This window comes from Paramisgurnus dabryanus, chromosome 12 (assembly GCF_030506205.2).
Source record: "Paramisgurnus dabryanus chromosome 12, PD_genome_1.1, whole genome shotgun sequence".
Lineage (NCBI taxonomy): Eukaryota > Metazoa > Chordata > Actinopteri > Cypriniformes > Cobitidae > Paramisgurnus > Paramisgurnus dabryanus.
The window spans coordinates 28,672,479-28,696,616 of NC_133348.1; the positions used below are offsets into that span (position 1 = coordinate 28,672,479).

General features: G+C 38.4%; 1 protein-coding gene across 2 annotated transcripts; it reads right to left on the reverse strand.

Annotated features, from left to right (window-relative positions):
* Positions 1–201: 201 nt before the first annotated feature.
* On the reverse strand, positions 202–22,763 carry LOC135739135 (uncharacterized). 2 transcript variants are annotated; one of them, XM_065257413.1, is made up of 23 exons: positions 22,571–22,763; positions 22,371–22,421; positions 22,164–22,290; positions 21,949–22,048; positions 21,095–21,214; positions 19,417–19,533; positions 16,584–16,744; positions 16,344–16,490; positions 16,154–16,256; positions 15,552–15,680; positions 13,413–13,598; positions 13,050–13,294; positions 11,899–12,771; positions 11,647–11,740; positions 9,163–9,267; positions 7,478–8,794; positions 4,804–4,923; positions 4,600–4,728; positions 4,244–4,436; positions 3,845–3,969; positions 2,570–2,760; positions 2,312–2,445; positions 202–1,355 (listed from the first exon to the last, which is right to left on the reverse strand). In XM_065257413.1, the coding sequence occupies exons 1-23, from the start codon at positions 22,596–22,598 to the stop codon at positions 1,123–1,125; spliced, it is 5,028 nt and encodes a 1,675-aa protein (XP_065113485.1). In that variant the 5' UTR covers positions 22,599–22,763; the 3' UTR covers positions 202–1,122. The 2 variants fall into 2 exon arrangements, with proteins under 2 accessions (XP_065113485.1, XP_065113484.1); XM_065257412.1 differs by having other exon boundaries at positions 4,804–4,929.
* Between the last annotated feature and the right edge of the window lie 1,375 nt (positions 22,764–24,138).

Here is a 24,138-nt window from a genome sequence, read left to right on the forward strand (position 1 = left end):
ATAGTAGTCAACATTTGAAGTGGATCAAAAACATTCACCAAATTTGTCCTAAAACAAGAACGGGTATTGGATATTGGTTTTAAGAAAACTTTTAGAAAAGGTTTTGATCCACTTCAAATGTTGACTAGTGTAGTTTAGAAGCAGCAGTAGAGATTTCAAGTGTGGTAATTGTAAACATTTATATAGTAAAGTACATAAAACCAGTTTTGAATTAATATTTATTGTAAAATGTCAGGACAGTTTAACACACACTGATGCTGGGATCACATGACATAAAATCCATTACATTAAACACATACAGTAACTCCACATAAGAGGATTTAGATTGTCTTTAAACCTCAACTATTAACATTTACACACTACCAAATCCCTAGAGATTTACAGTACATTTACAGTTGATACAGTCACAGAAACGCAGACAGACACAGTAAATACACATACATACGAGGTGAATTATAAAGCAATTTTAACCGATGGGATTTAAGAGGTCTGTGAGTTCAAAGTCTGCAGGACAGAGATCAATGCATGTAATCCATCCATATTCAAAACCATTTCTTCAGATTAGGGACTAAATCAAAACCCAAGTGAAGTTACAAACATAACTGAAAAATGACACGCGTGCACAAAAAATAAATCAAATTCTGCTCAGCAAAACACACAAAAGATAAAAAGTACCTGAGAAAAGGTTGAGAAATTGGGCAGATGTAATAGAAAAGGATCTCATGATGTAAAGACTGCACTCCTCTGAGAGTTTTATATAAAGATGATTTAAGTCTATAGATGATTATGGCACAGCCTGCACATTTACACACAGCATTAGAATAACACTGACAACTTAACATTTATAAAAACCAGACTCTGGTTACACACAAACAGACAAAATATTGTTTAGAAAATTAATTTGATAAAAAGACATCTGATTAATATAAGCAATATTATTATTATTAAGAGCTTTGTGTGTTTGTTTAAAGAAGTTCATTTGTAATCATTAAAACGTGACCTTCAAGTTTGAGGTCAAAACCTGAGAATACATCAGGCAGCTTTAAAGACTTAAAAAGAAAAATCCTCTCTCTTTTCAAAAGCCTTAGATTGACAGACAATAAAACATTAAAATGAGTTGTCTCAGAAACATTTCCTAAAGACAATCTGTGGACCAAACTCTTCATATTCATCAGCACTGATCCAGGCACTGGAGAACAAGGGCAGGTTTGACAATACGGCTCCTCCACACCATACAGAGAAATCTCGATCTTTTGGACTCAATACTCTCACGTTGTCCATCAGATCAACAGGAACCATGTGTCTGATCTCATATTGTAAACGCTCAGGAAGACCGGCCAACAGCGTATTACCACCTCCAAAAAAAAAAAAACAATGGTGAGCGTTAGAGAACATCTGGATGCTGATTAGGCATGGGCCGGTATAAGATTCTGGCGGTATGATAACCTTTAGCAAAAATACCACGGTTTCACGGTGTTGCGGTATTGCCATTGCAACACTAAAATGTGTTATTTTCAAATGCCAGGTACAATAAAGCCTTTAAATTATAATATGCTTTCAAGACATATATAATATTTTCGTAATATATATTAAATGTAAACATCAAATCAATCACATGACTTCATGATTTAATGAATTTTGTATAAACACAGCTCATACCTTGGAGACGGTATCACAGAACATTTTAGTGGTTTTGAAACCTTGACTGTTTTAAACCTCGGTATACCTTGAAACCGGTAATCGGCCCATGCCTAATGCTGATTGGTCAAAACACTAACAATATAATAAGTGCTGTAATGTTCTCTATTACAAATCTCTATTACAAAACTAATATTATTAGTCTTATAAAAAATATTAACTAACAAATTGTATAAATTGTTTATAAATTTAAAATACGCTGCACTTTCGCTGCATAAATTGCAGATTTCCACAAGCAAAATATGTGGGGCTTGCATGATTTCATAATCCCCGCATTTTAATGGCAAATATATCTTAGCAAAAAAGCTGAAAATGTTTAATTCACTTCACACAAGCGCAGCCATGTCCCCTGTTGTCATGGGAATGTTAGGAAGTGACGCAATTACGAGACGTGAACACCAACGAAAAGCTGCAAACAGTTTTTGCAAGTTCTCAGTTTTTGCAAGTTCCCGCAATTTTTCCAAGTTCCCGCAATTTCATCGCATAAAATTGCATAAATATCCCACATATTTAAATCGCAAACCTGCCGCAAGATCAAGCACTTTAGCCCGCAACGATCACAAAAAAATCTGACTGATTAGAACAATAGAACTAATAATCTTTATTTCTCTACCTGATAGGACGATATTTCCTACAAAGCTCCTCCGCAGATCAATGTCTGACTGAAGAATGGATTTGAAAACGCTCTCGTGCATCCCATAATGATCTCGTCCAATCAGCTCCGGTCTGAAGAGGATTTCTGGAGCCCTGTGTATGACAGTAATATAGTGTAGATTTACAGAATACAGCAGGTCTCGCTGATGGATCAATGTTAATATCTGACGGTTAAATGAGTGATGAGGTTTAGTTGAGAGACAAACAGATGATTAACCTGAATGGTTCTGTGGTGAGCGAGACGAGACGTCCATCAGGTAAAGTGTAGTGAAGTTCAGATGAGTCTGTATCTCCTCTCCTGAGCTCAGATTCATAATCCAAAGCCACATAACAACATTTCTCTTTCATCTCTCGTACGATCTCCAGTTCTGCAGATGTCTGCATACGAACACCCTGATCCAGGAGCAGCTACAACATACAGAAACTTTACTATTAAAGAAAAAAACATTTATGAAGTACAGTACTTTTCGGACTATAAACCGCACCGGAATATAAGCCGCATCATTCAAAAATGCGTCATTAAGACGAAACAAAAGTCACAGTGGACTATACGTCGTGTTTATTTAGAAAATTATTTCATAAAATCCAATTCGAAAAACAGACATTTAATCTGGAAAGGCAAGTTATTCAATTAAACAACAGCAGGCTGAATAGATGTCTGTACGTTAAAAGTAATATTATCAGTTATTTAAACTATAAACCTGACACTTGTCAACCATAAAGGGCCTAAAGAGCGCTATTAAAAAACTGATAAACATTTTAATAAACACTTTATTGAACCCTGCAGTGTCATATTGCTGCTCTAGTTTTATAAAAATAAAAAATAAATCACTTAAATGCACAAATGTCTATTAAGTCACAATGTTGTCTCTAAAAATTCAATTCGCATCTCATCACAATTTCTGCTCAATGTATGAATTGTGTGCGGGTGCATGCATCGGTGTGTGTCATTGGTCAATGTTATCTGGTGGGCCCATGCTTCGTTTACGGTCTGAGGGATTAGGACATCCACAACATGCACACTTACGCACCATTTAAAAAAATATAGCAATACCAAAATACAAACAATACAATAGCTTGAATACAGCGTGTGTTTCCCTCAGACTGTAAACTGAGCTCGGGCGCACCAGATAACACGTCAGCAGTGTCGTACATTAGCAGCGTCACTGTAGTGTCATGCACGTGGATTTACAAAAGACGACACTGAATAAAGTCGTAATTTTTGGACCAAAATGTATTTTCAATGTTTCAACACATTTTAACTGACCCACTGATGTCACATGGACTACTTTGATGTTTAAATTACCTTTCTTGACATGGACAGTATACTGTACATAGATTTTTCAATGGAGGGTCAGAAAGCTCTTGGACTAAATCTTAAACATCTTAAACTGTGATCCAAAGATGAACGAAGGTCTTAAGGGTCTTTAATAAAATTTTCATTTTTGGGTGAACTAACCCTTTTAAATAAATTGTTTAAATGTGTGTGCACCTTCTGAAGCTGTGAGGTGACGTCTGCTCCAGCCAGGTTGAAGCGCTGTACCGCATGAGGCAGACAGTAACCATCAAATACTGGAACGCAATGACTGACACCATCTCCAGAGTCCAACACCACACCTGACCATACAAACACACAACACTTATTTTCTATATATGACGAACATTTTGCATAGAAACAAACTAATCCATAAACCATGATACAGGGAAACATGATACATCATTTTGCAAACACACAACGAAAGAAGTGTGAATAATCAGCTCCACACATGGACCATAAATACTGGATTAGCTGTACTATCAACTGATAAAAGTATAATTTTTAAAGGCCAAAGTCTAACTTCATCTGTTGACATACTGTGATTGAGAGCAGCAGGTAAAATAACCCACAGACCTGTGGTACGTCCTGAAGCATAAAGTGCCAGAACAGCCTGCATGGCCACAAATGTGAGAGGGACATTAAAGACCTCAAACATCACTTCGATCATCCGCTGACGGTTCTCCACGGGGTTCCTGGCGGCCTCTGTTAACAACACAGGATGATCCTGAGGATCCACAGCAAGCTGCTGGAAAGCATGATGCCAGATCTACACACAAAAAAAATCTTATTTTTAGAAACAAAGCCCAAAAATCACAAATTCAGAAACCTTTATGATTGAAAAACACTCATCAGGTTTTCAAAGACCCTAATAAACCGTGTGCACTACATCAGTACCCATTAACACCCAACAGCATCTGTGATCATCTCACCATCTCCATCTCATCCCAGTTGTTTACGATGCCGTTCTTTATGGGATGTTTAAGAGTCAAAACTCCTCTCATGTGTTGAGCATCATGACCAACATACAGTTCTCGATCTACACCTCCACTCATCACCTCCTGCAATAACATCAACATTCATGACTGTCTGAAGAACTGAAGATGATCTGACTGTATGCACGCAGAAGAAACTACCTCATATTTTGGATGCCCAATAATAGTTGGAAACACAGATGTCGGAAGGTCCTGGTCTGCAAACCCAGCCTTCATTAAACCAGATCCTGTATCCAAAACAATGGCCGTCTTGTACTCCATCTGATTCTAAATGATTAAAATAAAAAAAGACGGTAAAAGGAATAGATATGAATGATGTCTGGTTATTATAAACTCAATAGGAATATGAAAGGTGGTAGTAAGACAAAAGCCGTTTCAAACCCTAGTGAGCAGACTTCATGTCTATGTGGGTGATTCTCACGAAACCATTGAAACACCACGGCACTAATGATTTTATATATAGTATAGTATTTTATATATTAATATAGTAATATTAAAAAGCATCAGAATTAACACAATACTGTGTTCTACCTTGCACAATGTGTGATTTCAACATAAGAATTTATAATTTGTCAATTTTATCTCATTTTCTGCTGAAATTCTCATTACCGCAATATGTCCGACTGTGTTTGAACATGCGTTATGTTGTAATTTAATCAAATTAACACAAAAATTTAGAAAAAAAATAAATGGATGTTTTGCTAGACTACTTTAGATGACAGAAAAATATTTACTGAATATTCATGTATAATAATAATGAAGAAAAATTAGGAAAATGATGTGTCCATGCCTGATGTTCTCATCCTCCGCAACACTTTTTGAGAACAGTTTAAGCACACATACAGAATTTTAATAAAGTTTGATTTTGAGTGACCAAGCACATGGACCAGTTACTTCTAGATGGCTACCAGGTAAGATCATTTTTTTACAGTTAATTTGAAATATTGTCTTGTCAGAATGCTTACACGACATTTTGATTATCATTACCGCAACAGATGCTTATTAAATGTTAATTTAATTAATAGAAGCATAATACTTTGATTTTAAATGCATGTGCAGAATCTCCAAATTATGTTCTTTCAGGTTTGTCATGTCATTTTGAAAATATGTCAGTGTTGATGTTTTCTGACTGTTGCGGTAATGAGATTTTTTAGGACTAATTTTTTTTTTAATTATGTTACAAAAAGTGTTAAATGATAAGTAAAAGTGTTTAAATTAATGTTCCCATTTACTCCAGACTTTGTTTTTCAATGTCTGGTGGGAAAAAAAGTAAATTTAAGCAATTTTTACATTTTCATGCTTGACATTTTTAAAACCAAGTTTTCGTGAGAATCACCCATGTAGGCAGTATAAAACCCACATGTCAGATGCTGTTAAACTCAATGGACATTATAATTTAGTATACCGGTATATGCATTTGCGCAGTACATCAATGACTATGTTTACATGAACACCAATAGGGCGTTTACATGGACACATACTGTGATTAAAACCAGCGTATAGCACCTCTTTTGATACAATTATACTTTATGCGATTATGAGCTTAAATCACATTATTTTTATCTAAAGTATTGCGCTTACATGATTTAAAAAGGTATAATTGCAATATTGCCAAAATCCCATTATAAATCGCATTATGAGTGTGCATTTAAACGTGGTCAATTCCAGTGCCAAATCAGATTCAAGTAATCTTGTTAGCTTGGAATAAAATGTTAGATTGAGTCCGATACTAGTGCTTTAGATGAAGTATGAGTAGATGTAAAGTCCATCAATATACGCTTTGAAGAGAGCTCAGTAATGTTTGAAACTGCTGTCATGTCATCACTACAGTATACATGGGTTTCAGTCATGTGACTTTTTACGTTATGCCGCCATCTTGAGGACCTACCGAGTACCAGTAGGCTACTGACAAGCATTGGCTGGCTTGCTACGATTTACGGATTTCTTATCTTTTACTGTCTATGATTCTTATGGATACGGGAAATGGCTACGAAAGACAACATGTCGCACCTCGACTGTCATGAAAAGAAACGCGACTTAAAAAAAATATACCTTGGTTTGGGTGTGATGCCTACTCAATCCCCGATACGTTCTTCCAGCCGCTGTTCGCTGCTACCGAACTACCACTATTTTACAACACTAAGGCGGTGCATCACAACATGAAACTTTGCTCGAAGTATCACCTGGATCTCTACTCATGAACGCGAACATTGAGAACATTGTTTGTGTACACAGAGTTTAATAAAAAGAAAGGTTTTGTACAACTGACTTTGGCTGTTATGGTGTCTGCTCGTCATCCCTGCCAGACGGAAATAATCGATTTCTGAATGCGAATGAATGAATCTCATATGAGGCTCCTTTTTCAACTAGAAGGTCAATATTGTTTTTCACTTGCGACAAAACAACGAATTATCTGTGCATTTATATGGAACTATGCTTTAGGAGCTATTCATCTTTACTCTCCTCCCTCCTTACGTTCCATTCGCAGATCGATACATCTAGACTGGGAAGATGGCGGCGAGCGGAAGCCAAATCAACCAAAGTCAGTTGTTCAAAACCTTCTTTTTAGTAAACTCTTTGTTCACAAACAATGTTCTCAATGCTCGAGTTCACGTGTAGAGACACAGGCGATACTTCGAGCAAAATATCATGTTTTGTCGAGCCTTCTTAGTGTTGTAAAAATAGCGATTTTGATGCTCACAACATATTGAAGGCTGAGCTTATAGTTCTTTTGCGACCACTTCAGGTCCTCAAAATGGCGGAAGACAAGAGAGTGACGCCAGCTGAAACCCATGTATAATATTTAAGTTCCCACCAGTCTAGTTGAAGTGTTCATCTGCAGTCGGTCAAGTGAAGATCTGTAGACGGCTCTCATAGTGTCACCACCGTCATAAACATCACCTTCATTCTTATCTGACACCTGTCTGATCATCTCAACACCTTTAACATTGATAAACATACAGTCTGTATGCTTCATCTCTGATGGGACTCTTGAGGACTCATAGCTCATCTGGGCTTCAGATGGTACTCGGTCCAATACTGGTGGCTGGACGACAGTATTTTTGTTGTTGTTGTTATTGTTATGCTGTCCTTGTAGTGGGTTAGTGAACTCTCGGGGTATTGGGAGGGTTTCGTCACGTGAGATCAAGTCTGACTGCCCATGTCTGTCTGCGGTTTCATTGGATGATAATTTCTCCACTGCATCAGACCAGACCACAGGCACAGGAGTTACAACACCACCAGGATCAAATGTATCTTGCTCAGGATCAGACACATCATCGGTCTCTGTCTGACAGATGCTAACTACAGGAAGATCTGAGGAGCTCTCTGATTGGACACATGCAGATAAATGTGTACTGGGTGTTTGTATAACAGATTCAATGTGACACTGATCATTAATCTCATCTAAACTTGAGCGATGCTCAGATGCATGTGTGACGTCTAAACTCAAAGGCTCAGTATTAAACAAGTCCTCCTTTATGGTTTCATTTAAATGTGGCTGACTGATGTAATCTTCTTCAGATGTGGACTGACATGTATCTGTATGATGAGGTTGTTGACTGCTGGTTTCATCTGTTGCTGGATCTGACAGATGTTTCAGAGGAGCAGAATCAAGATCTTGAAGTCTATGCTGTCTGAAACCACAGTTTCTGTCCATGATGGAGCACTTCACAACTTTGTATCTTGAGTTCTTCTTCACCTTCATTTGTCCTCCGTTCAGACTTTTATCTATATTCTCCACCTTCTTCTCTTCCGGTTGTGTCAGGATCATCTTCGGCTCTCCACAGGAGCTGTGTGCGGTGACGTCAGACCGATGCTCCTCAGATTCACTGCAACGCAGGGCATCAAGTTTTAAGCTTTCCTCAATAATCTGCTCATCAAGATCTTTAAGCTCTTGAAGGACGTGACTTCGGTCCACCTTCTGATCTATGAGCCCATCCAGATGTGCAGGGCTTCCCAAAAATAATTCAGGAGAGGGGTTTTGACAAATCTCACTTGTTGTAACCGTGTCTGAATCAGAAGATGAAAGTTTACTCTGAGGACTGATGGGGAGCACAGATGAGATATCATCACAATCATCATCATCATCCAATCCTATAACAGCAGACTGATACTGATCATGTGGTGACATCTAGAAAGAAAAAGAAAATTGACATGAAATTCAAATATTGTAGGTATAGTTTCTCCCAATAAAAAACAAATTTCTACGCACTATATACACAAGAGCTACAAAACAAAAACAGTTTGTATACAGTTATTTATGTGGATGTTAATCATTCAAGAAACAAAGAAGTAATATTAAATATTATTTGGGACCCTTATAGAGCATTACAGACTAAAAAGTAAATCAGTGACTCCAGCTCATTTCTGTTGACAATGGCATTCACAGTTGAACATTCTAGTACAAGATGACTTCAGATTGAATAAGGAAATATGAATGCTCATGCACACTGCTGTAAAAGATCTCAGATTTGTTAATAAATATGAAGGCAAACTTACAGCATTGTGTTGATCTTCGTTCCATAAAGGCCAATGGTTGTACAGATCATCAGTTTTTAACAGATCATCGAGTATCACCTCCTGTTCAAGTACATGCTCTTCTTCCTTAAGAGATCAATGACAAACAGGCAATATTAATTTTGCGTTAACATGTAATTTTATGATAATAAAGCATCTTTGGTGTGTTGTCTGAGGGGAGGGCGTTGTGCTCAGAACCCTTAACAGAGATACAGGGTACAAGCTGAGAGTGAGGGCCGATGTGATGTTATAAACCTCACAAATGATATCAGATTAAATGAGAGATGTTTTCAATGAAACTTCATCTGATATTGAACACCATTTGTTGACACGTGATACCAAACATCAAAATCCAAATATCACATCCAACCTCCATCAGACAACCAAGTAAATTCACTCTTAATGAAATGGTGAATTAACCTTTAATAAATTATTTTTGTTTTTGCATGTTTTTGATACATTAGCTTTGTTGTGAAACAGGGACTTGCATCATTACAATGTTGCAATTTCCTCTTGGTTCGCGTTTACAATATTACATTCCAAACTAAGTCATGTAGAAGTTAACTCTCTTTTCATTGGTAAGAGTTAATCAGTTTATTTTGCAGTTACATTAGAAAGTACTTGCACTATCCAAAACAAACCGGATAAGTACGGTTTTCATACTAATCCTACCACCAAACCTTACCCTAAACCAGGGATGGGCAACTTCGGTCCTGGAGGGCCGGTGCCCTGCAGAGTTTAGCTCCAACCATAATTAAACACACAATTAAGGTCTTACTAGGCATACTAGAAACTTTAAGACAGGTGTGCTGAGGCAAGTTGGAGCTAAACTCTGCAGGACACCGGCCCTCCAGGACCGAAGTTGCCCATCCCTGTCCTAAACCAAACATTCACGAGAATTGTGCGGTTTCCAAACTAGCCAAAACTCAGTGTGCAGTTCAAAAGGTGAGACGTCAGTTGACTTCATCTGCTTTCATAAAAACCTTCTGATGCGCGCAGCACGGATGTGTGAACATCGAGCGGCGTAAGCGATGGATCGTCACTGCGTTCCAAACCACTCAAAATACAAGCCACAAATTAGTGATAGACCGATATATTGCCTGATATTTGAATTTTTTTAAATATAAGCATTGACGATAAATCTTCTGAAGTGCACCTATTTCATTGCTAAAAAACATTGTGTGTATTTGGTATAATATAATGTTTTCGCGTAGTATATTGTTCAAAAACACATTTCCAACATACCGTACATTTTTGTAGCTCCTGATATTCCTCTCTTCCTGAAACGCACTGATTTTGTACAAAGCTCATCGATCTGAAAAGCTCCGTCCCCCTGATTGGCCAGCTAACCTGCATGTTGTGATTGGCCTGAAGACCTCTGACGTCACATAACATTATGATGGGATTCAGTGTCGAGAAAGCGCTTTACTTCCTGTTGTCTTTAAAACTGTCACATCCTAATTATGAAAACGTGCTTGTGACTGCTCATCCGAGGGGGCAAATTCAAAATAAGTGTTCAGAGTGTCATGTGAGTTGCTTGCGTTTTCAAAATGTGTTTGTTGCATCATGTAAACCATGTGCATCACGTGTTTTGTCAAAATAAGTGCCTGCTGCACACGTGTCAAAACAGTTTAGGATAAGAGAGTTCACTAAATACATGCAAGACACTCCCTTAACAGTGATTATGCATAAGATTATGCGAGTATCTGGCAAACGCGAGGGTCTCTTTTATCATAAACCCTTTAGACGCATCTGTGGCAGGAACTTATTTTGACAAGACACGTGATGCACATAGGTTCGCTCGATGGGCAGAACACATATTTTGAAAAAAGGAACCACACACATGACGGGCTACATACATGTGACGAACTTCGCATCGAGTCCCCTTTGAAAAAAAGAGGTCACTGGCCGCCACTGCAAAGTACAGTGGGAGTGCAAGCCTGTGGGGAGTGGGACAATCGTGCTCTTGTACTGTTTGGTCAGGTAAGGTACAATGCGAGAGCACCCTTATAATTCATTGCTTAAAAAAAGTTCAGTGACACTGATGTTCCTAACAGATTTCATCATTATAAATCAACATACTTGAGATATTTAAAGCAGTAAGACCCAAGAACAAGAGAGTCATTGTTTACTGATAAGAAAAAATTATTCAAGCAACATAGTTCTTCAGAAAGGAGTCGGCATCATAACGCTTGACAAACACCACAACAACGAAGCGTGTGGTGCAGTAATACTCATACAATAATTTCACATTTGTGATACAGACTGATTTGAAGGTCTGCCTTTTCACCAGAAGCAAACTGATCCAGAGTTAAATTTTTATCTAGTAACTAGTTTGGTGCGGATCCAAGCAGTGGTCACATATAACTAAATTAACTGAACCACGGGAAAAATGCCATAGGTTCTGAAACAAACACTTTGTGTAAAAGGCTTCCCATTCGATTCATTTCCCAACTCAAGACTCACCTGCAGAATCTCAGCTGCTCGGTTTAAAGTCTTCTCTACTTCTTGAAGCTCCTGTTGTTCTCTCTGAACCCAGTCACAAAGAGAAACACCCAACCTATCCAAAACACAACACAACCAATTAAAATAAACACATCGACCTGAAGGTCCATCAAAATTTGCTAATGCACTAACAAACATCAGTAAAAAAATAAGCAATTTATAAAAGTAGCATTAAATATGAACGAAATGTGGTTATGAGTCTAAAAGCCTTACCGTTCAGAAGAATCCGGTCTAAGATTGTGAAGATCAAATGTGTCCCAAACAAGAGACGCTTCAGCCTCCGCTGTGCAGTTGGGTTTCTCTTCATGATCTGTTATGGTACTGGACAAAACATTGCCGATAGGTTCTAGGTCAGAGTCCTCGAAGCAGTCCTGGCTCTTCATATCCGTGTTCAGGTCATGTGTCCGGGCAGACGGTTCTCGTGACGAGTTCTGTGTAATCGTTACCGTATAAGAGCTCTCCAAATCATCTATAGGTAGACTAAGCCAGGGGTTTTTGGGTAGCGTTGCCGACCGTTTCACCTTGATCTCAAGGTTCAAGGAGTCTGAGGTTATTTTGGGAACGATTTGAATACTGGCCTGAGCGTTATCTTTCTTTAAACTAAAGCGTAGTTCTTCATGCTGATCTTCTGAATCAGACACACTCGTAACGTTCTCCTCATGAAGTTCTGCATAAGCCGGTTTGGGTTTGATGGAGTCCACGCTGCCCAAAAACCCAGGAGTGCCGTCTCTTCTGCTCCTTACATCCAAGTGACTGCTTCCTGCTCCATCAAAGCCAGAGTCAAAAGAGCTGAGAGACGGAGGTTTGACCGCAGCAGACGCTACGACAGGGCTGCCGATGGATGAAGGACATTTGGCTAAATCAATCAAACTCACACAGTGAGACACTGAACGTCTGTGTGACACAGAGTTGGATATAAAGAGCGAGTCTATGAGGGGCTTATTCTGGTCGGTGGTCTCGGGTGAAGTGATGTCAGAGGTTTTGTTGTTACTCATGAGGTGCTCATATTGCCAGCGAAGTGCAAGCTGAAGGTCATGAAGATCCACAGACTGAGGTGAAGTCAAGAGTCTCCTAAGTGTCATGCATCTGTACATGAGATTAGAAACATTTATCAGATGCGGCAAATCAATGCTTTAGATGTAAAAATATTAGATGAACTAATCTTACATGAAATGCTTGCATTACAGACATTACAAGTGTTTGTTGTCCTGCTTTTATATTTTTACACCACAGCCGATTTAGCAGAGTATTCATTCACAACTTGAGCTCAGTTTACCAAACATAACTAATAAATAAAAGCCAACAAATACAGCCAATCAGTTTGGGACATCTCTATTATAATTGTTTAAGACACTAGTGTTTACCTGTGAGAGAGTTGTTTGCCACTGTACTGCAGGTTAGGGTCACTTATAATGTTAGCAAGATGAGCCAACTTCACCAACTCTTGTACCGAAGGGCAGGGATTACTCCTGAGAAACGACTCAAATCCTCGTCTCACTCCACTCAGGTCTGAAGAAAAACGGCTCTCATCCAGTTCATCATGACTTCTGCTCACCAACAGATCTTGCAGGAAGGCTTTGCATAGCACAAGGTTGTGCCAGTTCTTGCACTATTGATAAAAATCGACACATCTAAGTTTGAAACTATAACACGTGCCACAATTAACACAACATTGAGACTCAGAGTTCAGCAGTAAACAATGTTCCCTTTGAATGAAGTGCACACACCTTGTTTAACGTGTAATGAAAGTCTGACAGATTTCTGAGAGTTTGATAAAGATGTTGAACAGAAGATGCGAGGTTCTCCTTGATTCTTCTCAGATCATCTACCCACGGTTCTCTGGGCTGGAGCTCTGTTAATGGAAACATCTCTGCTAATGTATGGATCACATCTTCTGCACGCCGAACAAGGGCCTGTTAACAAGAGGCTTGATGAACATGAGAGCAGATTAAACACGCACAAGTTTTTCACACCTTAGTTAACTTCAAATTCAAGGACCTTTCAAGGACTTTCCAGGTCCAATACCGTCAAAATCAAGGACTGAATGTGGGGACACATTTCAAGTGAGAGCAAGGTTACATCATGCTACCTTTTAAGATACATTGTTACAGTTCCCTTTCGAGGGAACTTGCGCTGAGTCACTGCAGTGACACTTTGGGGACGCCTCCAGGGGTAAGTGCATCTGAATGTGTATATCAAATTCAACCAATGGTGAGGTTTAACGACAATGACAGAGGTACGCGAGAACCCGGAAGTATATCACTATTTGAAATATTGCCAAAGACGGCGTAACAGGGACGCAGGAAGTATGGCTAGGGAGACGCAGCGCCTCATTCTCTTCTCAGGGAACAACGAGAAGTTTTCACGTGTCAAACTCAACTATGCAAAAAAGCATTTTGTTATAAATCAACATTCGCATACAGATGATATAAGCATTTAAAGCAAACCGTTTAGCACATGTGCTTATAAAGTCAAGAATTTTTATAATATTATCCTACACTTCAAAGGGAATTACATGGATTTTTTTCTAGAAATCTTCTTGCACTTTCAACAACCTGTATCTATGTATGTACATTTCATAAACTTTCAAGGATTTCAAGGACCTGTGGGAACCCTGCATGCAAACATCTAACACAGACAAACCATTAAAAAACTGCTGTTGATTTTGATGTAATCGAATATGAAACCGTTGTACAACATGACAGATAAATCCCTCATTTCAGATCTACAAAGACTTAATTTGACCAACCACAGACACTGATAAGCGACTTGGGGTCGGTTGACATGAATCACTCCATCAGTAGCTCAGTTTCCATTGAAGATTTGCTCAAAACGTTCGCAATTTTTTTAAATGCCGACAAAAAACTATTGCAAAATGACAGCATTTCCATTAACCGATGATATGGGACTGAAAGAGTTTTTTCCTTTCGCGATGTTGGTAGGTTTACTTATATAACATCCACCGCACTAGGCATTATTTTTAAAGGGAACAGAGAATGAAAAACCATTTTTACCTTGTCTTTGTTGAATAATGGTAGTCTACCCACATTCACAAACATACAAAAAGTGCTAGACATGCTTAACATCTCAGTCTCATAGAAATTCCTCTTTTAAAAATGTCAGCCAGAAAACGGCCCAATCTGAAAAACTGATGCTTATGACATCACAGGCATCTCACTGCCCCTCCACTTTAAAATAATTGGCTACATTTTTTGAGTGGCAGCAAAGTCAGCCAATCAGTAATGAGATTGCAAGTTAAGCCAGTAGGGGGAGCCAAATAGGTGCAAAACCACTTGTTTAAAATCCTCCACCCTAATAGAGCTATCTGAGAGAGGTTTTTAGGAAGCTTCTCAGGCATTACAGACCCAAACAAAATTGTTTTTGTCCACATGTCACATCACAGAACAAGGATAAATACTCCGTTCAATCACTCTATGTCACCTTTAACCAAAGGAGGTGAATAAGTTAAACATTATCTGTAAGGAAAGCCTCCTATACCTGGGATCAGACACGTATGGAGGTGTTTCTGGGAGGTTTTAGTACATTCAGTGTCATCTTGAAATAATAGTGACTTACGTGCATCAGGTTTCAAATTGCAGTGTTGCAAAATACCTCTTTTTCAAATTTCTTGAACAAACACCTAATGCGGGCGTACACACTTTTGTCTGATATATGAGTTTTTGTGAAACTGGCGTGTTTCCTTTGGCAGTATTTTCAATTTGCATTATCAATTTGTGCAATTTAAAGAGTAATGGAAATGTGGCTACTGTAAGATTTTATTTTATAGCTTGTTAATATTAGACTGAAGTTTGATCATCTAAACAAGTAAAAATATATTTTATCCATCCTTAAGATCTGGTACAGACCATTGCATGCATGTACACTGAAGTCTCAAACTCAAGCCGGCGACTTTCAGCCCTGTGGACATCTTCAGCCTGTTCAATCCTGTAGGACTGCACCTTCTCGCTGTGCAACACAATCATTTCTTCCTGTATCTGAAATAAAAGCAGACATTCATATCAATCCTCTGCTGTACTCAGATCAGCTTCACTCAGATTGAGAAAATCAATGCAGATACATTTAGGCTGGGTTTAAAATATCTCACAGTACTCTTATATACAGTAGTGGGCTGTAATGGTGTCCAAATTTAAAGTGGACATTATCAACAGCACTTATTCAAATCCCATAATACACAAAACCAGCATACAACCGATGTCCAATCAAGAGCTAGCTGCTACTCAATCACATTGAGGCTTGCAGTACCAAATAAACTCCTGCATCTCAACACAAGATGGCGACGGGCCCGCAGCACTTCTGGAGCACTTAAGTGCCTCTTGTTTTTATTCACTCCTCTAAGTGGAGAATATTGGTGGAGTATTGTAGGGCATAGTGAAGGAGGACACAAGGGATTATTTCAGACACAGCCTTTAAGGAAACATGTGTTTAATGATCCTTGTGTGTTGTTAACCTGTTGAGCTTCTCTTTGCAGGTGAATGACCTGAAGTTGGACACGGGCCTTTGAAAATACCTGTTGCCATAGCAACTCCACTTTCTCCACCGCTGCATTTATACTGAGAGAAAGACAGATACAAAGAGACTTGTCTTAACATTTCAACAGAAGTTTTTTGTGAATGAAAGTGTCAAGTGTTCAGACGTACCGATTATAGTTATGGATCATTTCTAGGGTAGTGTTTGCGAAAAGGTTCGTTCCTGCCATGGCGTGAAAACAGGGCTCTGTTTCGGGGTAACGCAGTTTCTCTAGTAAACACTCACAGCGCTTTAACAAGTCATCCAATCCAAGATCCCTAAAAAGTGTGTGTCTGATTAGAGACAAGACACGACTGCTACACATCTAATGAGAACCCAGATTTCTGTGAGGATGTCAGTGTGATGAATACCTCCTGAGCTGCTGGAATCGAGCTTCATTCACAGAGCAAAACTCACTGAGCGCCTCAAAGCCTGCAGGTACAGGAAGTTTAGCAAGTGACTGTAGGGTTGATATACAGGACGGCAGTCTGCTCACTACAGACAGAAACTCCTGAACAAACGCATCAATCTCCTGTAGAAGACAACAGATCAGAAGATCAATAGAGAGATAGTAGTATCACTCAATTACACTCAAGACTTCCGACACTATTATTAGGCCCTTCTCTGGGTTTTTATTGTAATAACTATATAATACAAGTGTATCACGACTATAAAACGCATGTATGGTTTAGATCAGGGGTGCCCAACCCTGCTCCTGGAGGGCTACCGTCCTGCAGACTTCAGTTCCAACCCAGCTCCAACACACATGTTTGTAATTATCAAGCAACCCTGAACACCTGTATTAGCTGCTTCAGCTGTGTTTGATTGGGGTAGGAGTTAAAATCTGCAGGACGGTAGCCCTCCAAGAACAGGGTTGGGCACCCCTGGTTTAGATTAACACTGGGATCTAGGGTTGTGCCGATAGAGGATACTATCGTGTATCGACAATAGTCAGACATTTGGCTGATAGCTGGCTTTAATGAGAGTCACCGATAGTTAGTATTATTAGCCTAGATTCACATTAAGATGCACATTGCATGCTTTTCCCCTCGCATGAGAGAGTTTGTGTGATTTACTTTGCATGCGTCTTGTGCATTCAAGTCAAAGCAAGAGTACATGGCATTGACTCCTAGCACCTGCACTGGTAATGACTCGGACTTAGCTCAGCTTTTTGCTCAAAATTTGGTGTTTTTGTAGAAACCTACCCAGATTTGAGAGGTTACAAAGTAGGATGAAACTACGTCTTGTTTGAAAGCAGAAGGTCTGTGCTTTCATTTGATATATTGTAGGTTTATATATTTTAAGAAAATTTTCTGAAAGTCACTTCAGTGAAAATCATGAAAAATGCTGGCGCTGGCTGGCAACTTTAAAAACACTTGGTAAGCTTTTTCAAGAACCATTTATGAAAAGTTTGCCTTCATTTAAAAATACCGTTCAAATGGGTTTCTGTACATTATTCGCTGCATCTCATTTTGTAGTGTCTTAGTCTAAAGTAAATGTGACTTATTTCGAGGTGTAAAATACAGTAATTTCTATTTACTTTGCAATTAACCTTTTGATGTGTTTCTATTGCGAAGACGCCATAATGGTAGTTTACAAGATGGATTATTTCAGATAGGACACCACTGAAGGCCTAGGTGTGAAATGCATGGACCACAACAGGGTTTAGGTCATGTTTCATTCATCTGCACTTTTGAAGAAAAGAGCTGAGCGACATAGCTTGAACGCCGGAGGGAAAGTTAAGGGAATGCGCACAAGGAGGGATAACAGCACTCTCTATTAATGTTACTTCTCCCACAACGTACGTAGGAGGAAAAATACTTAATTGATTATGGCGTTCCAAAATTTTGCCTGGGCGGCTGCAATTTCATTTTAAATGCAGGCAAACCCTGCATTGAAATAAAAATAATAAAATGAAAAACGTCAAAACATTCAAATCGGAAAAAGAAAATGGCCCAGCCCAAGTAGAAACATTAGTTTAACAAAGGCAAATTTGAAGTATTAAAGCATACAAAGTCTTCATAGCAGAAGTACCCTTTAAACCACGAGCACTGGTGTCTGTGAATAGCAGGCACATGACATTGAGGACAAGCACACAAGAGAAAGCGAGCGAACGTTCCCCCTTTCACATGTTAATGATCTCAGATCTCTGAAGCTCCTCCAGAGAAACACACAATAGATATGAGCTCATGAATACACTAATGATGAAACATTCACATTCATTCTTTATTGTACTCAATAGAGAAAGTTTGTTTCCACAGACTGTACACCAAACGATGTATTATGTGCATTTGGTTTGTGTGTGTCAAACACATTTTTCACAAAGTACAAATACAGACACATTTACACCAGACAAAATCATTTCACAAGATACACCCCATCCTATACAAAATATACATCAGTACCCCTACACAGAGCTAATAGGAGAAACTTGTTTTAGTTTAACTCTCTAATAGCCAAGGGTACAAAACTCTCTGAAGCGTGCTTTTGGTGGGGTAATTGTCTATGACCCGAGGGTAAAAGGATGAAGAATGAATTGAGGGAAAGACAATAGTTCTTTAATACGGTGTACTAACTGCCCTGTGAATTATGGCAGTATCAATACGAGTTGACATTAGGAATACGAAGACATTATATTTGATAGTCATTTTAAGAAGTGTACTCATGTTTGTGCAAAAGAGTACGATAAAATAAATAGCACACCACATAATAATGGATTCAATAATACTGTGATACAACAAAACACACAACAAGCACGGAGTACACGAAGGCTTCAGTATGTCAGGAGATCTTGACAATCTTAAAGTGAAATGAAGAGAAAACTACCGCGCTGAATAAGATCATGAGACACTACTGTACTCTAAAAGATCCTTTGTACTACATACACACGCAACTGATGACATGCATAGTTACACTTATAAAAAAAAAACGACACTCCGTTTAGCAAAGCATTCAGACAGTAGTTACATTCAGAAACAAACATTGCTACAAAACCCACAACTCTTACTGCATATATTTTGTATACTTAAGTGTGTGTAGATAGACAGACACAACATCATGTGATTAAAGATGAAAAGTCTTAAAAATAACCCAGACAATACAGTCACACATATACACTACTTTATAATCATTAAACATCCTTCAGTTCTGCTGTCTTTGCTTAATGTTAAACACAGACACACTCGCAGATGCACACACTCTTACCTTAATGAAGTTAACCCAGCTCTCATGAGAGTATATGAGGTATCCTCCTAAATCAGATGTTAACTGACTTCTGTCGATGTAGTTGGAAAGCTCAAAAACATCCTTGAGGAAAACTCGCTGTGTATACATGCAAAAAAAAAAAAAAAACATTTATGAACCGAACAATCATTCACAACAACAGTTTTCTAAGCACACATTTGTGATATATTATAATACATCTACACACACCAGGTATGACATAAATATCTCTAATGCAGTTGAAATATTTACATGAAGGTCAAATCAAATACAACAGCTTAAAGGAATAGTTCACTTCCTTAAAAAATCCTGATAATTTACTCACCACCATGTCATCCAAAATGTTGATGTATTTCTTTGTTCAGTCGAGAAGAAATTATGTTTTTTTTTTTAGGAAAACATTCCAGGATTTTTCTCATTTTAATGGACTTTAATGGACCCCAACACTTAACAGTTTTAATGCAGTTTAAAATTGCAGTTTCAACAGTTTTTCAAAGGACTCTAAACCATCGCAAACAAGGCATAAGGGTCTTATCTAGGAAAATATTGTCATTTTTGACAAGAAAAATAAAAAAATATGCACTTTTAAACCACAACTTTGTTTATCTCCGGTTCTGCGAAATCACGTAACACGTCATCACGTCAAGAGGTCCCAGATGACGAATGCGAAACTACGCCCCAGTGTTTACAAGTGTGGAGAAAGGAGGACCGTTCCGACGTTGTTGTATGTCAAATGATACCAATTAATGTCTTTGTATCAGTTTATGTTTTAAAATATATACATACACGTGACCTTTCCACGGCATTACGCAATTACGTGAGGTCGCGCTGGCATGTCACAGGACCAGAGATAGACCAGAAATTGTGGTTTAAAGGTGCATTTTTTTATTTTTCTTGTCAAAAATGACAATCGTTTCGCTAGATAAGACCCTTATGCCTCGTTTGGGATTTTATATTGAAACTGCAATATTAAACTGCATTAAAACTGTTATGTGTTGGGGTCTATTAAAGTCCATCAAAATGAGAAAAATCCCGGAATGTTTTCCTCAAAAAAAAAAAAAAAAAAATGCATTTCTTCTCAACTGAACAAAGAAAGACATCAACATTTTGGATGACATGGTGGTAAATTATCTAGATTTCTTTTAAGAAAATGAACTAATCCTTTAACTGTACATCTGTTGCTCACATCAACCCATTATATCAGCTCAGAAGCTTTGCCCTACAGTAGCATTTGCCATTTTATAACATTTTAAAAGTGATTTTGTGGAGCTTGGCAGTCTCTGCTCACTGTATCCAATCATTTTAAAAGTGAAAGTGTGACATCATGTTTTGTCAAGTGTGGTAACCCATACTTAAAATGTGACCTCTGCATTTAACCCATCCAGTGAGCCATGAACACACGCACACAAACACACAGCACTGTGCAGCACTTGGAGCATTTGGGGTTAAATTGCTTTGCTAAAGGCACAACCTGCCAGCCGAGAGACCCAGACCGATGACCTTTTAGTTACAAACCAGACTCTAATCAAGGCTACAACAAGTTTATAATAAAAACAGCAATAAGTTCTTCAAAATGGCTTTAACAGCAGAAAGTCATACAGGTGACAGCGTTGTCATGCATCTATGAAGAAACAGAAGAAAGAAATCCTCATGAACTTACTTTAAAGAGAATGGGTTTGTTCTGTTTGGAGCTCGGCGTCAGAAGTTTCACCAGCTGCTTCTGCACGGATCTCTTCTTCGGCTGGACAATATACACTGAATGAATGATCCTCCTGTAAACCTGCATGACATCAGATAATCAGCTGTCTGATGTACAGTCTCTGGACACTTAAACACACAGCTGATTGTAACCATTGACTTCCATAGTAAAAAAAAACAAATATTATGGTAGTATTGTGATAAATGATGAAGATATTTTGATAAACGATGGTAAGCCAAGCCAAGCAGAGAGTTGACGGTACCCATTGAAATCCATTGTATTTGTTTTTCCTACTATGGAAGTCAGTGGTTACAATCAGCTGTGCGTTTACCAGCATTTATCGAAATATCTTTTGTGTTCAACTGAAATAAATAAATAAATAAAACAGGTTTAAAACAACATGAGTTTGAGAAAATGACAATTTTCATTTTTGGGTGAACTACCCCTTTAACATCATATAACAACTTATGTTTAATAATACTGAAAATCAAAGGATTAATGAATTGTAATGTCCATTTAAACCCTAAAAGCATCCCAGTAAAGGTTCAGCATTAGATAAGATCAGACATGTGATCGACAACAGACATGTGAACTTCTGGACAATTCAGCAAACAAAACACTGAAGTCTTTCAATACTCAAACAAACTGAGAAGTTATCAAAATCTGTGCAGTACAACAGATGAACGTCTGAATCACACAGAGTAAAAATACAGTAAACATGGTTAAGGTCTGTCTGACCTCATCAACATCTTATTAATTCTTTATACTAAATGACAACTAATGTTATAGAAAACATCTCTAAAGGATCAACAAACCTCCAACCAAAGCAGGGTTTCAGTGATAAACCTCACGATAGTGATGTCAGCATGTCTCAGATCAGCAACCACAGACACTTGAGTCTCCTCAACTTTCTTACTGTAAACATGAACAACACATTTATGATTTATGAAGCAGTTTGATGACAAAACTTCATAATTTACTTAACATTTCAGTGTTTACACACTGAGATGTGTGAGTGTGTGCGCGTGACCTGTGTAGACGCAGACAGTAGTGTATGAATTGAGACACATCCTCTCTGTTGATCTCATCTGATTTGAGTTTGTGTTGAGTCTCAGCAGGAAACACGAGCAGTGGACATCCGGTCTGATCAAAAACACCTGCACACATTCACTCATTATCAGATCTTATCAGATTCAAGGGTTGTAATGATGACGACTGTAATCTGAATTAGATTTACCGGGGAATGTAAGAGCTCCAGACTTTAACACGTCATCTGCAGGCAGCATCTCTAAAACAAAAACAATTGGGCATTAAATATTCGTCTGTGTGTTTTTTGTTTGTTTATTTACACTCTCACACAAAAACTCATGATTATCAAAAAAAAAACTTATTTAACCTGACGAACTTTAAACTGAAGCTGATCCACTTGTTGCTTACCTGCGCGTGAGCTGCTCATGTTTTTCATTTAACACCAAAAACTGCGTCCGTTTCCATAATAATCCTCATTGAAAAAAAACTTTAGTGTGCAGTGGGACAGAGACATAACACGCGACAGATTCCGCCATGTTAAGGCCGAAACCGCGAACATCTCGACGTTTAGTGGTCCTGATAACCGGCCAGCCGAATCCGATACCGCACGCGCTCATTTATAACCTACAGCGGATGGGCGGAGCAAACCGACAAACACCCGCCCACTCTACCCACACACTGAAACAAACATGTAGGCATTTAAAAAATGTTGAAAAATCCAGTCTTGTAGAAAAAAACCCACCAGAAATGTATTTGTAAACCAATTATGTTAAAGGAATGTGACGGGAACAGGTCATACAGCTTTAGAAGGAAAAAACTCTCATTAAATTCAACAGAATCTTCTGGGGGGTTTTATGATTGTTATCTGTTATAGCTTAAGCTGAATGATCTCTAGTAATTGATGATGTAAATGTTGTTTCTCAGCAGTGCTGTTATATCCCTTGCGAAAATTAACCATGGTTTTATTGTGGTAAAAGTGTAGTAAGTAACCATGGTTTTTTGGTCAATTGATTACTATGAGCAAAACCATGGTTTTACTACACTAACCGTGGTTTAACTATGGTTTTTGAAAACCATGGTTGTCAAAACCATGGTTATTTTGTGGTAACCAGGGTTTTACTAGAGTAACCATGGTTTTTTGGTCTTAACTGTAGTAAAACCATGGTTAATTTTCGTAAGGGATCTTTCTTTAATCTTTCTTTGTAGTAATGTTGGACATTGTGATGTCACTGATACTAGTTCTTATCAAAATGTAAAAAAAAGTAAAACATTTTTTAATAAGGACCAAATGAAATTATTCCAAGAATAAGTAAAATGAGGTTTATCATATATAGATATAGAGTTAATAGGGAAATATTAGGCAGATTTGAGTTATATACTGTAAGGGAGCATGCACACCAAAGCTTCTAAGCTCGCGGCCGGAGCATGTTTTCAATTGTTTCCAATGGAAGCTCTGCGTTTTTCTTTTTTAAAAAGCTAGCAGCTAGCAGGGTTTTTTTTGCGCTGAAAACTGGCACTCTGCGGTTTTTCCACGCTCAGCGCCGAATATTCAAAAGAATTTGTCAGTCCTCACACGGCCATCCAACAGTGGAGGAGGGGCGGGACATTACCACAGCAACCAATCGGATCACAGCTTAAGTATCAAAGCTACCAAAACGGGGGCGGTTATAAAAGTGAAACAGAGTTTGCTAGTGCACCCAAAATCCTATTCCTTTCGCGAACAAGGCTCTTCATGGCAGGCGCCATTGAAGATAAACAGATTGGCACGAAATGCTGCACAAAACGCTTCCACTACACGAAAAAAGCTGTAGCCGCGCGGCGATTTCGACGCTTGCCACGTACCGTGTGAAACGGCCATAAGAACTGAAATTGACGAGCGAAGCTTTTCACCCAAAGCTGAATATCTTTCAACTCTCTGCGCTCAAAAACCGCCGAGCGACAGTTTTCGGCGTGGAAGAAAAAACCCAAGCTGCTGG